This window comes from Condylura cristata, unplaced genomic scaffold (genome assembly GCF_000260355.1).
Source record: "Condylura cristata isolate star-nosed mole 26May11 unplaced genomic scaffold, ConCri1.0 scaffold00034, whole genome shotgun sequence".
NCBI classification, from domain to species: Eukaryota; Metazoa; Chordata; class Mammalia; order Eulipotyphla; family Talpidae; genus Condylura; species Condylura cristata.
Window position 1 is genome coordinate 11,611,920 of NW_004567135.1, and position 12,860 is coordinate 11,624,779.

Consider the following 12,860-nt stretch of genomic DNA (forward strand, 5'->3'; position numbering starts at 1 on the left):
GGGTGCTGCAGACCTCTCCTGACCTGCCCGCTGCTCCCCTCAGCAGTGTACTTTGTCGATCTGCCTGTTCTGCTCCCCACTCTGTCTCTGCTGAAACCACTCACTCTCTGCAACTCTGGTCCAAACCCCAGTTCTTGGGGCATAAATAAATAAATCTTTACAAAATTATAAAGCCACAGGATGAGGCACTTAAGGATAAGGTGTATCCAGAGGAGAGACATGGGCTAGGGGCTGGGTTCTAGAACATTCCAGCATTTAGAGCTTGAACAGAGGAGAAGGGGCTTGCAAAGAGTGAGTAGGATGAAGAAGAACAGGGCTTTGCCCATTGGTTTTGGCCAGGGCTATCTGTGTGGGGTTCTTAACAGGCAGCGTCTCCAGGGAGGTCGGCTGTCAAAGCCCAGTAGTCCATGAAGTGAGGACGATGAAAACTCTCCTTGCTGTAACAGAAAACATAAAGATAGTCACTTTTGGACACAAGACATCAAGGAAGTGCATCAGATTTATAACGATTTCCTGGCCCAGAAATTGCACATATAGGGAAAAGTAAATTCAGGAACAAGGAGCTTGAGAAGATAAAGGGGTGAAATTCAGAGCACAGATGAGGCTTTCTTGTAAGGGCAGTAGCAGAGGGGGAGAGGGTGGGGATCCAGAGGAGGTGAACCCCAGATTTGTTGCTCTTATGTTCCCCTGAGAACACAGAGAGGGGTGAGGGAAGCCCCCAGGGTTCTGAAGCCATCAAATGGTGATTCAGAAGGAGGCAGGACTGGAGAGCGGGATCCTGGGAGCGCTCAGCATCTGGGGAACTGAGGCTGGGTGGGGCTGGTTCTCACTGTGCCTGTTCTCTGACTGTGCTCTCTGGGGTGAGTAGGCAGGAGATCCCCTGGTAGGGAGGGAGGAGCGGAGGTGATGACAGAAGGAATCTAAGGTAGGTGAGGAAGGATGAGAAAGGGGAGAGTTTGGGGTGTGACGGTGAATGGTGCAAAGGTGCTTGGAGCAGTGGGCAGGCCCAGAAGCCACTTCCCAGCCCAAGCAGCAGAAATGCTGCTCAGAGGCCCCAGCCTCTGACTTGGTTCACGGCCTCTCTCTCGGCCCCCTTGGGCACCCAGGTCTCTTCTTGGGCAGCAGGGAAAGAGCAGGGAGCTCTCACCTGAGGGCACCGGGGTGGCACAGCCTGGCCTCCCATCGGGCTCTCATCTGCACTCCCTAGCGGGATCCCACTAGCCCAGGCGGAACCCCACAAGCTGTGGAACCAGGGCCTTCGGGCTTGGCCCTGTCCATCCCCTCCCCTGAAGCATGTACTTGCTGATGTAGAAGCACAGTGAGAGCCAGCCAGTCCTTGAAGTGAAAGTGCAAACCTCTTAGGGGAGCAAGGGGACATAGACTCCATCTCAGCGTCACCGGGTCTCGCCCCCGGGCCCCAGGGGACTTCCCAGGGGTATTTAGATGGTATCCCGGCTTGGACAGGTTTCACTGCACAGTCACCCCGACCTCTGGATCTGCCTAGCCGCCTTCTGCCTCCCCGGCTCGCCTCTGCGGCGTCAGAGCGTGTATGTGGGGCTTGGCTGGCAGCAGGAGGGACGACTTCAGCATGGGGAGGAGGCCATGGTGGCCTTGCAAGGTAGCCAGGCAAAGCAGGCCCTCTCTGGCTCCCACCGTTACGGCCATTTCCCAGAGAAGCCAGACGGCACACAGAGAGGTGGAGAGAGAGATTTCCTTGTACTCAACGCGCTCCACGCGGTCAGTCCCAAAGTCTGGGCCCTGGGTTACAGGAAAGGTGCGGTTTTGTACCGGATGCATGAGGAGTCCCGTCACCCCATCCAACACAGCGTGAGTATTTCGTATTATTGGGGACGGGGGTCAAGGTGGCCGAGTTCCTACTGTGGGCCAGGGATTTTCTGCTCCAGCAAGCAGCAGAATCCAAGCAGCAGCCCTAGGAGAGCAGCAGAAACGAAGCAGAGCTGGGGAACTGCCTGCTTCAACAAGGACAGCCGCGTTCTCTTTTCCCGGAGCCTTCGAGGCGAGCGGTGGTCATGTCGCCCTGGGTCCCTCAACGAGCCTTCTCCTGCGGAGCGCACCCATGCAAACAGCGTGACTGTGTCGTGACGGTCAAACCCCACGGTCAAACCCCAGCTGCCTTCTCCCTGAGCTAACAATCACGGTGCAGCACGCTCAGTTCCCAGCCACAGTCCGCATTCCGTGGCCTCGTCTCTAGTGGCCCAGCGCACAGCCCCCCCCCCCCCTTACGCTCAGGAGCCCCGGCCTGCTGCCCTAGGAGGCCCCTCCGCTTGGGCCTGCGTGATGCTTTCTTGAGGCGGGACAGGCCTGGTGGTGCCCTCCTCGGGGGCCTGCGGTTTCACTTGTCCCGTCACCGGCCACACCAAGCCAGCGCTCGGCCGGGTGGCATCTGCCAGGCCCCCCGTGCCCCTCCCGCCCCTGGGCAGTTTCTCTTCTCCCATTAGTCATAGGAAGGTGTACTGGGAGAGGCTACTCTGAGGCCGTGTGGGCATCTCACGCCTCACCACGGATTTCCTGTTCCGTTCATTTCGTTCGTAGGTCGCCTCTGTCAGAGTCTCTCCTTGCTCTGATTCTCAAACCATCCCTGACTGGTCCCCGGAGCATCCCGGGCTGTCTCTGGGGCCCTTAGAACAGGCTTCCTGCATTTTTTGTGACTGTTCCCATTTGCTGGCACAAATGGCCTGGACTTGGCTTGTCCTTTCCAGGCTCTGTTCTCGATGCACTCGTTTCTCCAGGAGCCTTATTCCTTTGCATGGACGATGGCACCGAGAAACTGCATCTGGGCTTCAGCGTGCCTGCTGATTTTAGGGTGCTGGTGCCCCAGGCTCTGCGTATGTATGCGTGTGTGCACGTGACATAGCCCTTACTTCTTTCTGTACCTCTTGTCGAGTGTGAGTTCACGGGACGCTGGCACTTCTAGTCTATCACCTTGGGGCACGCTAGTCTTTTCCTTTCTTTCTGAGTGACTCCTTTCTCGGACAGTCGACATCCCGGATACCATCATTCTGGGTTTGTACTTACTGGACCCCTCGTGTGTGTGTGTAGCAACCTCCTATTACTGCCACCTCCTGCCCCTCACAGAAGCTTTGTGCTGGGCTGACTCTTCGTGCTGATCCCAATCGCCCCCCCCCTTGATGCCACCCCCTGCTCGGCCTCCAGCCCGCTGAGCCAGGCTGCCCTGGGTGAAGAGACCCTCTTTGTTCTTGGACCTCACTCCCCACACCAGGGCCTGCCCTCACCCTGCTCACAGGTGCTTCCCTATCCCTTGATGGACTGTTTGGCTCCCACCCGACCCCTCCCTGGACAGCAGGGCCGTCCAGGCTGCTGGGCTCGCTCTAATGACTTCAGGATGGAACATTCCCTGCTTTGTATTTTGGTTCTTTATACTTGAGTCCCTGCTGGAGAGACAAAGGTTCAAGAAGGACAAGCCAGTGTCTCTACTGCAGGCCTGATCCCATTCCGACTCCTCACACACACTGAGGAGGAGGGAAGGAACTCCGGGCCCAGGGCCTAGATCAGGCAAGGTCGTCTCTCTATTTTCCTGCTCTTCCCTCCGGGGGGTGCGGGAGGGTAGCAACAGGTGGGTAGTGTGGCATAGGGCCCAGGGCCCTATCTGCCGCCCCAGCACACCCAGCCTTGGCACGTGTTCTAGAAAGAGGACAGCTTGACGGCACACATGCTTCCATGGAGATGCTTTTGAACTGAGCAACAGCCAGTTGCGTAGGTCTCAGGAGTGTAGGTGTAGGCACATAAATAACAACCCAGGACATAAAATACCTGCCACCCAGAATCAATCAATCTCGCTCCCTTTCCACCTCCACCCCGCTCCTTGGAATGGACTATACACGTGGACACACGCTGCTCCACGAGGCTCGCGGTGGACACGCAGACTCCCAGGGCTCCCACGCACACGTGCACACAGAGCCTTTCTGACGTCAGCCCTGACACCTATTATTTCTCCTCTTTCCCTGCTGAGGAGACTGGTGCATTGCAGATAGGCTTAAAAGGTAGGTTCGTTGGTGAAAGTCAACATAGGAGCTCAGGGATTGGCACACAAGTTGTAATTCCTCGAGCCAAGAAATGATGATCCATTTACATCTCAAAAAACTAGAGGGAAACAAAGACACACTTCTTTCTCCTCTGCCAGTACCCGTCCTGAAGCATCGCCGTCAGCGATGGAGCCTGAGCATAAGCTGACATAAGACAGGGCCACGGCCAGAGGGCTTCCATAAAGCCGGCTGGGAGGGCTTTACCAAGTCACTTGGCATCTCTGACTCTTGCTTGCCCTGGAGAGACTAGTCCATGCTTGGCATGCCTGGGCCCAGGGCACTAGTGATAAAGGAGCCAGAGTCCCTGCTACAGGGTATTGCACTTAGAATGAGCTTAACCAGAGGTCCTTCCAGTCTGAAGCTTCCTCCACCCTCTGCTCACTCGTGGCCACATACTCTAAACCTTACAGAGAAGGTGCTGGAACTCTGCTCCGGCAGCTTTCTCTCACGCTCCAGCCCGGGTGAATCCCTGAAAGGGACCCCACCACCACCCATCTTGGAGCTGTAGTTTATAAGGAAGCACTCCCTTCCCTGGAGGTGGATTCTGACTCTCCATAGTCCAACCACACGCTCTTTCTTCCCTGTGGGGGAGAGGAGTGAGGAATCTCCTCCCTGTGACAATCCTCCTTCCACATCCCCCGTTGTGTCCACTTTGGTTTGAGCCTTCTCCCCCTGGTCATGGTTAGCCTCTCTGACCCTTGGAGAGTCCTGCTAAGAAATCACACTCCGGCCAACTGCAGGGCCAGCTCACAGGTCTCCAGTTTCCATTTGCAGACTGGGGAGCGCCTTGTCTCACAGGGGTGGGGCTGGAGCCAGCCTCACTGCCTTGGCATCTGCCAAGGCCCTGCCATGTGGTCTCCTAACCTGCATCTGCTCAGCAGATGTTTTGAATACAAGCTGAAGACCATGCTCTTTTTCCAGACTGGACATCATGTTACTAGACTGGGTCCATCTTTACGAACTACTAAGACTCCCAGAACATCACTCTGCAGGGTCATGGACCTCTGCTTGGTCCTACCTGACTCTTGACAGTTGCCCTCAGGGAGTGTGGGAGCCTCTGGAGTCTGGTCTGCATTCAGCTCTTGTTCAGGGACCAGCAGGTAGCTGTTGAGAGCCCACTCAGGAATCGGGCATCTTGGTGAGGGTGCCAGGGAGGCAAGGACTCGTCCCATGTATTTTCTTGTGTCTCGGTTTCCTCATCTGTGAAATGGGAATGATAGTGGCACATAACTCATGCAATCTGTGGTGTGCTGGGGCAGGCTCCAGAGAGCCCGAGGTTGAGTTTTCAGGACATTTGTGGACTGGATCGAGTCAACTTGGTGGCATAAAGTTAGCCACAGTGGGAGTATTTACACCATGGAAATCGGTAAAGGCTGTAAATCGAATTTCTTTCCCTGGAGAGTAGATTCTTGAGTGTCTCCCAGCTCAGCACTATGTCAACAAAACTGCATCAGGTGGGCTGTAAGAGGCGGTAAATGTTAACTGTTGTTATTATTATTTCATTTATTAACTTGACTAATAACCCCATCAAAAAAAGAAATGAGATGAATCAGATGTAATTGTTTTTAATGAAGCTGTGCCAGTGGCTCCTGTAATTGCCACTTCTGTTCTTAACTGCTCGTGAAACAGCCCATCAATCACCTTGGCACAGGGTTCATGCATTCATTCGTTCTGGCATAACCATGCCATCCGGATAGACACCATCCTTGTTCTCGTCACTCTCGGAGTGAGCAAGTGGGCTGGCCATCGAGTCACAAATATGCGGGTTCTCAGGGGCTGGTGGGTCTGTTCCCAGGGGGTGGTGGCCGCTGCCTGCAAGGTTCCTTCTGCACCACTTGCCCCCACCTGTGGTGTCTTGGATGTCACCACGGAACAAGTGGAAATTGGCATGGGGGGATATTTACACCATAAACATCGGCACATGCCTTAAGTCAGGACTTATTCTCAGGGCTTGTTCTTCCTCCAGGAGCCGGCTGATAATCAGGGAGCAGCACAGCACTGGAGGTGGGGAGCCAAGGAGAGGGTATGTTGGGAGATGCCTGAGAGGCCGTGTGTGAGAGCGGAGGGGAACATGTGAGCACAGGATTGCCCTACAGTTCCACAAGGTGGTGACACGATCTGCTCATCCCATGTAGGCTTCCTATTGCAGGCTTCCACTCTATCCATGAGTGAGGATGAGACATGGACCGACGTTCTGAATCCCTGAGCCTAAAGCAAGCTTTGCTCTGTATGACTCTCTCCATTATCCCTCTGACCCAGCCAACACGGTCATCTGCCCATGGCCCCTAGGCTGGGTATCTGCTCACAATGCACTGTGCAGAAGGCTGAAGTAGTGGGCGGTCATCGGGGGTGGAGATGACACCTAGTATGGCTGAGACCTGAGCATTCAGCCAGCCAGTGCCTACAGGAGGAGACGTGCTAAGCAGGTTGTCTGGCCCCACCCAGAGTAGCAAGTCTTTAAGCTCCAATTAAGCCGCCTGGGTGCTCTACATTGGAGGGTTCTGACAAGCTAAGACATGACACCAGATGGGTTGTGGTCTGGGGACAGGGCTTGGACCCTGTGTTCCTGTGTGAATAGGGGGTTTAGGAAGAGAGGGGATACCATTTCGAGGTATGTACTGTCCCAGGGTACACAGCACCCAGGCCTCATCTGTGTCGCTCCAAGTGGGAGGTCTACTTGCTGCAGGATATATTGCTAATTCCACTAGATATTGAAGATAAAGTTGCTGATGTTTCCTTTTTCTCATCACCACTGACTCAAGAATGGGGCTGGGTTGGGCCTTGAAAGAGAGGTTTATTCATGCATCTGGGCCCTGAAGAAGAAACAGGATTCCGCTAAGTGCTTGCCTCTAGCTAAGGAAGTTTATGCACCTTTGCACCCTGTCCCAGACCTGGCAGCCCCGGTGATTATACCTCTCCTCATCCTACTAGCCGAACTTATCGGCCCTCAGGGGAAGGAAGGGCTGTCCTTAGCCTGCTTGTCTTCCTGTTCTCCTGCCATCCCAAGAGGTTGCTTGGTCTCTGCTCCAGTGCCTCAGGCAGGAAAACTGAAGTCTCACCCTCTGCAGATGCAGGGTGAGCTTCAGGGAGGTTGGTGACTTATGCCAGGTTAGACAGCAGCCTTAGCTTTGGCTTCACCTCTGGGCTTCTCTCGCACCAGTTCTCTCACGAGGCAAATGGAACGGTCAAACCAACCCCTCACGCTCCTGTGGGGAGTCTCGCGATCATCCACCTGATGTTACTCTGCGGCCTGCTATTCCAATGGCAGTGACTTTCGCCATCTTCATCAGGCCTAGTTTGGAAATCTTGTCTCTTACTCCAACACCCCCCTTTCAAAATTGCTTCCCGTCCATCCATTCACGCTGTGGTGATTTTTGAATAGCCATGGAATTAAGCGCTCTGCTAGATCTTGGAGGTAGGAGGCTGCAGTAGACAATGAGGCAGAGGGGGGTCATAGGCTGGAGGTGAGTCGGGCCCTTAGACGGTGAACAGCAGCCGGTACCCAGTGTAGGTGTTACCAGGATAGGTGTGTGAGCACTGTGGCAAGGAGTGGAGGGGGACCAGTAGCTTTGCTGCAGCAGGGGTGGCATCCTGGGGTTCATAGCCTGCTCCCTGTTTCACCTTCATGAACCTCATGCCCACACGGCTGAGGGTCTGAAATAGACCCTGGGGTGCAGCCGGCTCTAATGGACATGCTGGAGGCTGCAATGAGAATACGCTGGCCTGATGTGTGAGAAAAAGAAAGAGCCTAACAAATGATCAAAGGTGACCAGATTTCTGCAACCACTTGAGCCAAAAAAACGGGGGAAAATTCATGACTAATAGTCATGACAACAAAAATCTGGATTTCTAATTTGCACCACTGAAGTTTCAGGGGGAACTCCCCCTTCCCCCAATTCAGAATGCATTGCTCCCTGGTGTGCACTTAGTTATGATGAATCATTCTCAAATTTGCAAGCCAGGTCCTGCCACAGAGAGTTGGACAGCCGTTCCATCATCTTCATGGAATAAGAGCACAGCTCCAGTGAGGGACCTCCATGCAACCTTGAGTTGACACAGTTCTAGTGATGTGGGGTGTGGATTGGGAGTGGGGAGCTGCAGCCCTTGCTGCTCACAACCTCGGCATCCTACATCCCCCTTCCCCTCGCCCCAGAGATACAGGCTGACATCAGGAAGAGCCTTCAAGAAATGTGCAAAGAGAGAAAAAAGGAAGGCCACTGGAACACTTTAAAAAGGTTTGCAAAAATAAAACAAGCCAGGCTTAGCACACAAATGATCAGGCAGGTGGGCCAGACATGTGTTTGTCAGTGTTTTTTTTTTTCTTCAGAATAAGAGATTAATTGGGCGGCTGGTCTGCATTTTCAACAACTCTTTCTTTGTCCTCTTGTGAATTCTCTTGGTATATACTGCGTCTGGCCCTTGGTAGAGTTCCTGTCCTCCGGTGCAAAGCTCCCAAAGAAGCAGAACTTCTACCCACCTTTCCTATCCCCTCCAATCTGCTGGAGAAGAAGGCTCCTCCTTTTTCTTTTTGGGGGTAACAGGAGGGCCACATAAGCCCAGGCCTCACACTAGCGTGATCAGGGCCAGTGTATATATTACTTAGCATCTAGAGAAAGCCTATCTGCTTAAGCAGATTCAGTACCTGACACAGGAGTGCTAATTGTCATGAGAGACAGATGTGAGACACCCTTGCCCCCAGCATCCACTGTGAGCACATGAGATAAAGGCAGTGACTTGTGCCACCCAGGGTCCTTTGCCATCTAGCAGTCTCCGGTCTAAATTCATTTTCATGGAACTCAGACAGACAGACATTTTTTTTTTTTTTTGACCTTAGTTGCCAGTGTGCCACCTGCCCACCACCAATGAAGAGGTCAAGAGGGTCAGGCTGGACAAAGCCCCTGCGCTAAGTGGCCTTTCCTGTGAGTCCTTCCAAGGCCTCCCATCCTTTATGGCAGGAGGAACTTTGGAGTTGTGTTTTTCCCTTCCTCTTGAGTGCAGGTTATTGTTTGATTTTTTTTTTTTTTTTTTGGCAAAACTCAGTTTGTTCTGTGAATTTTCAGAGGATGGTGCAGAGTCAGTTTTACAACTTGAATCTGTGTAAGCTTTTGGAGGAAAAGTTCAGAGGGAAACAGCCAACCAAGGTACCCCCCGTTAATTGAACAACTGCATGTAAACTAGCTTCTGTTCTGATCTTTACAGTAGGGTGGCAAAAAGAAACTTCAAGTCTATGGGTAGGTCTATGTGAAATGATCAAAAGCACAGCTCCGAAGTTCCTCCTGCCATAAAGGATGGGGAGGCCTTGGAAGGACTCACAGGAAAGGCCACTTAGCGCAGGGGCTTTGTCCGGCCTGACCCTCTTGACCTCTTCATTGGTGGTGGGCAGGTGGCACACTGGCAGGCAGTGTCCTCCTCCTCTTGAATCCCAGCCCCACAGAGCTTCGCTTGTGTTCTTTCGCCGCATGATTACAACTCCTTGCTAAGCAGATCTCACTTCCTCTGGCTGGTTGCCGAGGAGTCGAAGTCAGTCAGGTCAAATAATTTACGGAAAGTCAGACAAAAATGAGAAAATCCGGCACTTAAAACCAGGTTTCAGGGCCTGAGCGCTTGGGAAGGCATCAAGCGCCCTAGCGGACACCCCCTGAGGGGTGGGCCCTGGCTGTGAGCAGGTGCAAGAGCTGGAGAGGCGCACCCTACTTCTGGGGGTTAGAAGCATCACGGCGGCCTCGAATGGTTGGGGACTGGAAACGAGTGTGAGAAGTCTCTCAGGCCTGGGCTCTGCTTCCAAGACCACCGGGAAATCTCTCCAGGCCTCAGTTTCCTTGGTCTTAGATGAGAGTAATAACAACGTGCTTGCTTCACAGCGGGGTTGATTATGTGATATGAGGCTATAAAGGCTTGGCACTTGTGTTAGATAGTAGCTGCTTGATCATTTTAGGGAGGAACCACACAAATAATTTTCATTCTCTTAGCATACACGGCCTGATGAAGCGTGGGGTGTCACCTCCTAGATGCAGACTCAGAACAGGGCCAAGCCTGTAGAAGTAGCCCTGATGTGGGGGGGCTCATGGCTCCCCACTAGGTTCCCTGCAGTGTGGCCTTGGGGTTCCTATTTTCCAGTCATCACCATATTTAAGGGTAAAGTGGAAGAGGTGGAGTTGCCTGTGGAGAAGGTGGACATCATCATCAGCGAGTGGATGGGCTACTGTTTGTTCTATGAGTCTATGCTCAACACAGTGATCTTTGCCAGGGACAAATGGCTGGTAAGTGTCCTGCATGCTGTCCCCTAGCTAGTTCACTGGCTGTCCTGCCATTCTCCCTATGGCCGAGGAAGGATGTGAGGACCGCAGAGAGGACTTGGGCTAGAAGGTGACCTCTTCAAGGCTCTTCTCTTTAAACCAGATCTGTTCAGGGGACAGAATGATCCCAGGATCCGATATGTCTACTGTCATGATAGTAGTGACAGTCAGTTTCATCTTGGCCTCTTTCACTATACCTGACACCCATGTTCTGCTGTCAAGACAAAATTTAGGATTAAAAAGTACTTAGGATTGGCATGGCTGCCAGAGAGCCCAAGATATTACTGGTCTTGACCTTGACTTGGCCAGGTCAACTGGCTTGACCTAAGCTCAAAGGTCATCACATCTTCCCCTGTTCCTCATAGAACTTACCTTTGCCCCCTTCATTGGTTTTATGGACTCCCACCTGGGGCCCTCAAATTCCCCTTGCTCTGAAGTAAAAATGAAGCATGCCATCCTCGCCCTAGCCCCAGCCCAAGAGACAGTCTGCTGAGTGAGAAATGCAGGCAAGGGGATGCCTGTCTGGAGACTCTATGTGCAGTTCAAAATGTGATGTCTTTGTCAGGTGAATAGATTACGAGACCCATTTCCCCACAATTCATCAACAGAAACCTGGAGGGCTTATGTTTCCAGACCGGGCAGCTTTGTACGTGGTAGCAATCGAAGACAGACAGTACAAGGACTTCAAAATCCACTGTAAGTCACCCTTTGATCCTCTTGGGGTTTGATTGCACATCTGGGGTCTGGGGTGGGAGACACTTCACCGGCCTGAGCTGAACAGCCAGTTCAACGAACACAGCTGCTGTGCCTCTGGAGCAAAGTACCTGCCTGCCCCTTCTTGATTCTTCTCTCTAAATGTTTTACTCCAGCCCCAAAGGTGGAAGGTGTGTTGAGAGAAATTAAGCGATGCAGCTGGTGGGAGACAAATGACCAGGGGTGAGAGAATGAATGCAACGTGCATGAGAAATGAACTGAGTGGCAGAGGGCGAGTTTCTGCAGAGCGAGCGGGCAGGTGGCTAGAAGCCTGCTGAGGTTTGGGTATCCCAAGAGTCCACCCTGGGGGCAGGAATGGCAGGTGTCTGGGCAGGCCAGTGACTTCGATCCTGCTTTCATACCACTCAAACTTATCAAGATAATACTGATTTTCTTTCACCTTAAGGGAAGTATGGGGAAGATGGTTATTTTGCTTGCTGTGTATGTGTGTGTGTGTGTTTGTGCTCCCTGCGTGGAAGGGCACCTTGTCCAGGTGGGTGCCCATGTTTTGTGCTGAGATGCTGGGATGGATTGTGGCCTCTCTCAGCTCTGAACTGGGAACAGTGGTTTGGAAAATGAATGAATGCAATTGACGTGTAATATGAGGCATGGTGTGCGTCCTTTTTTCCATGCTTCTGTGATCACATATATGTGTAGGAAATTAATTGTTTGTATTGATTAGCTTATGGTCAAATTGATTTCCGTTACATGTCATTTTGCTTAAAGACTCATCTTCCAAGAACCTAAGGACGATGCTAGGTGAGGGTTCAGTGTACAGCCTAGCATGTGGTGATTCTTGGTGCTATTTGGCCCCGGAGTGGATCTACTCTCCAATGCGTCACTAAGTCCCTTTTGTGTCTGGCTCTGGCAAGTGAGCTAGACTGCCAAGCTTGTTGGCCTCCAGTTCTCAGAATCTAGGGCAGATGTGTTCTAGCGGTAGATTGCGAAACAACTCAGCAGTGAACGTAGATCAAATGCATGTATAAATAGGACATATTTTGCCCTGGAGCTGTATGATAATGCTGCTTTTGGAGTTCTGGTTGCCTAACTGCCCTGATCATTCTCAGGCATACTTAAATATTTATTATGCTCCCACCCTAGGCATGGCCCTTGAAGGAACTTCCAGTAATATGATGTCCCACTGGATTGTTCCAGAGCCTCTGCCTTAAGCATGTTGCAAAATCCAGCTGGGGCCAGAAGAGGACTGGCTGGTTCCAGAAACACTGGTGGGGCAGCTGCTGTTGCTCACTCAGGTGCTCACCCAGGGCTGGCGATCACATGATTTAGTCTTGCAAGGTCCATCGCAATTTTCATAATTGCTGGGAAACAAGCAAATTCAACATCAACCCTATTTTTTTGTGTGAAATGCTTTCTCTGAGAAAATACATATATGCATATCTATATACATATAGATACGTGTATATACTCACAGAGATACACACACACACACACACACACACCAAAAACCAAAAATCAAGCACACATTTACAATTGATTTAAGACACTGCTAAGTTTTCTATTTCAATGGTTTAAAGAAGTGATGTTTTTGTTTTCAGTCAAGGAAGCAAGCCCATTTAGAAATCTGTTTTAAATAAATGGAGATTCCGTTACTCTGAGTTTTAAATCAAGTGGAGTGTAAAGATTGCTGGTTGCTAAGGGAACAATTGTAAGCAAATTTTAGTTGGCTCAGGAATTGGCTAAAAATGAAGACTCTAAAGTGGAGGCAGGAGAGTGGGCCGAGGTTCAG

General features: G+C 51.9%; 1 protein-coding gene across 1 annotated transcript in view; it reads left to right on the top strand.

The window, feature by feature from the left end:
- PRMT8 (protein arginine methyltransferase 8) overlaps nucleotides 1-12,860 on the top strand; it is an 80,839-nt gene that overhangs the window by 50,303 nt on the left and 17,676 nt on the right. Inside the window, exons 5-6 of the mRNA XM_004692853.2 lie at nucleotides 10,182-10,324; nucleotides 10,969-11,056. Coding sequence (XP_004692910.1) covers nucleotides 10,182-10,324; nucleotides 10,969-11,056 — 231 coding nt within the window. The remainder of the gene's footprint in view (nucleotides 1-10,181; nucleotides 10,325-10,968; nucleotides 11,057-12,860) is intronic.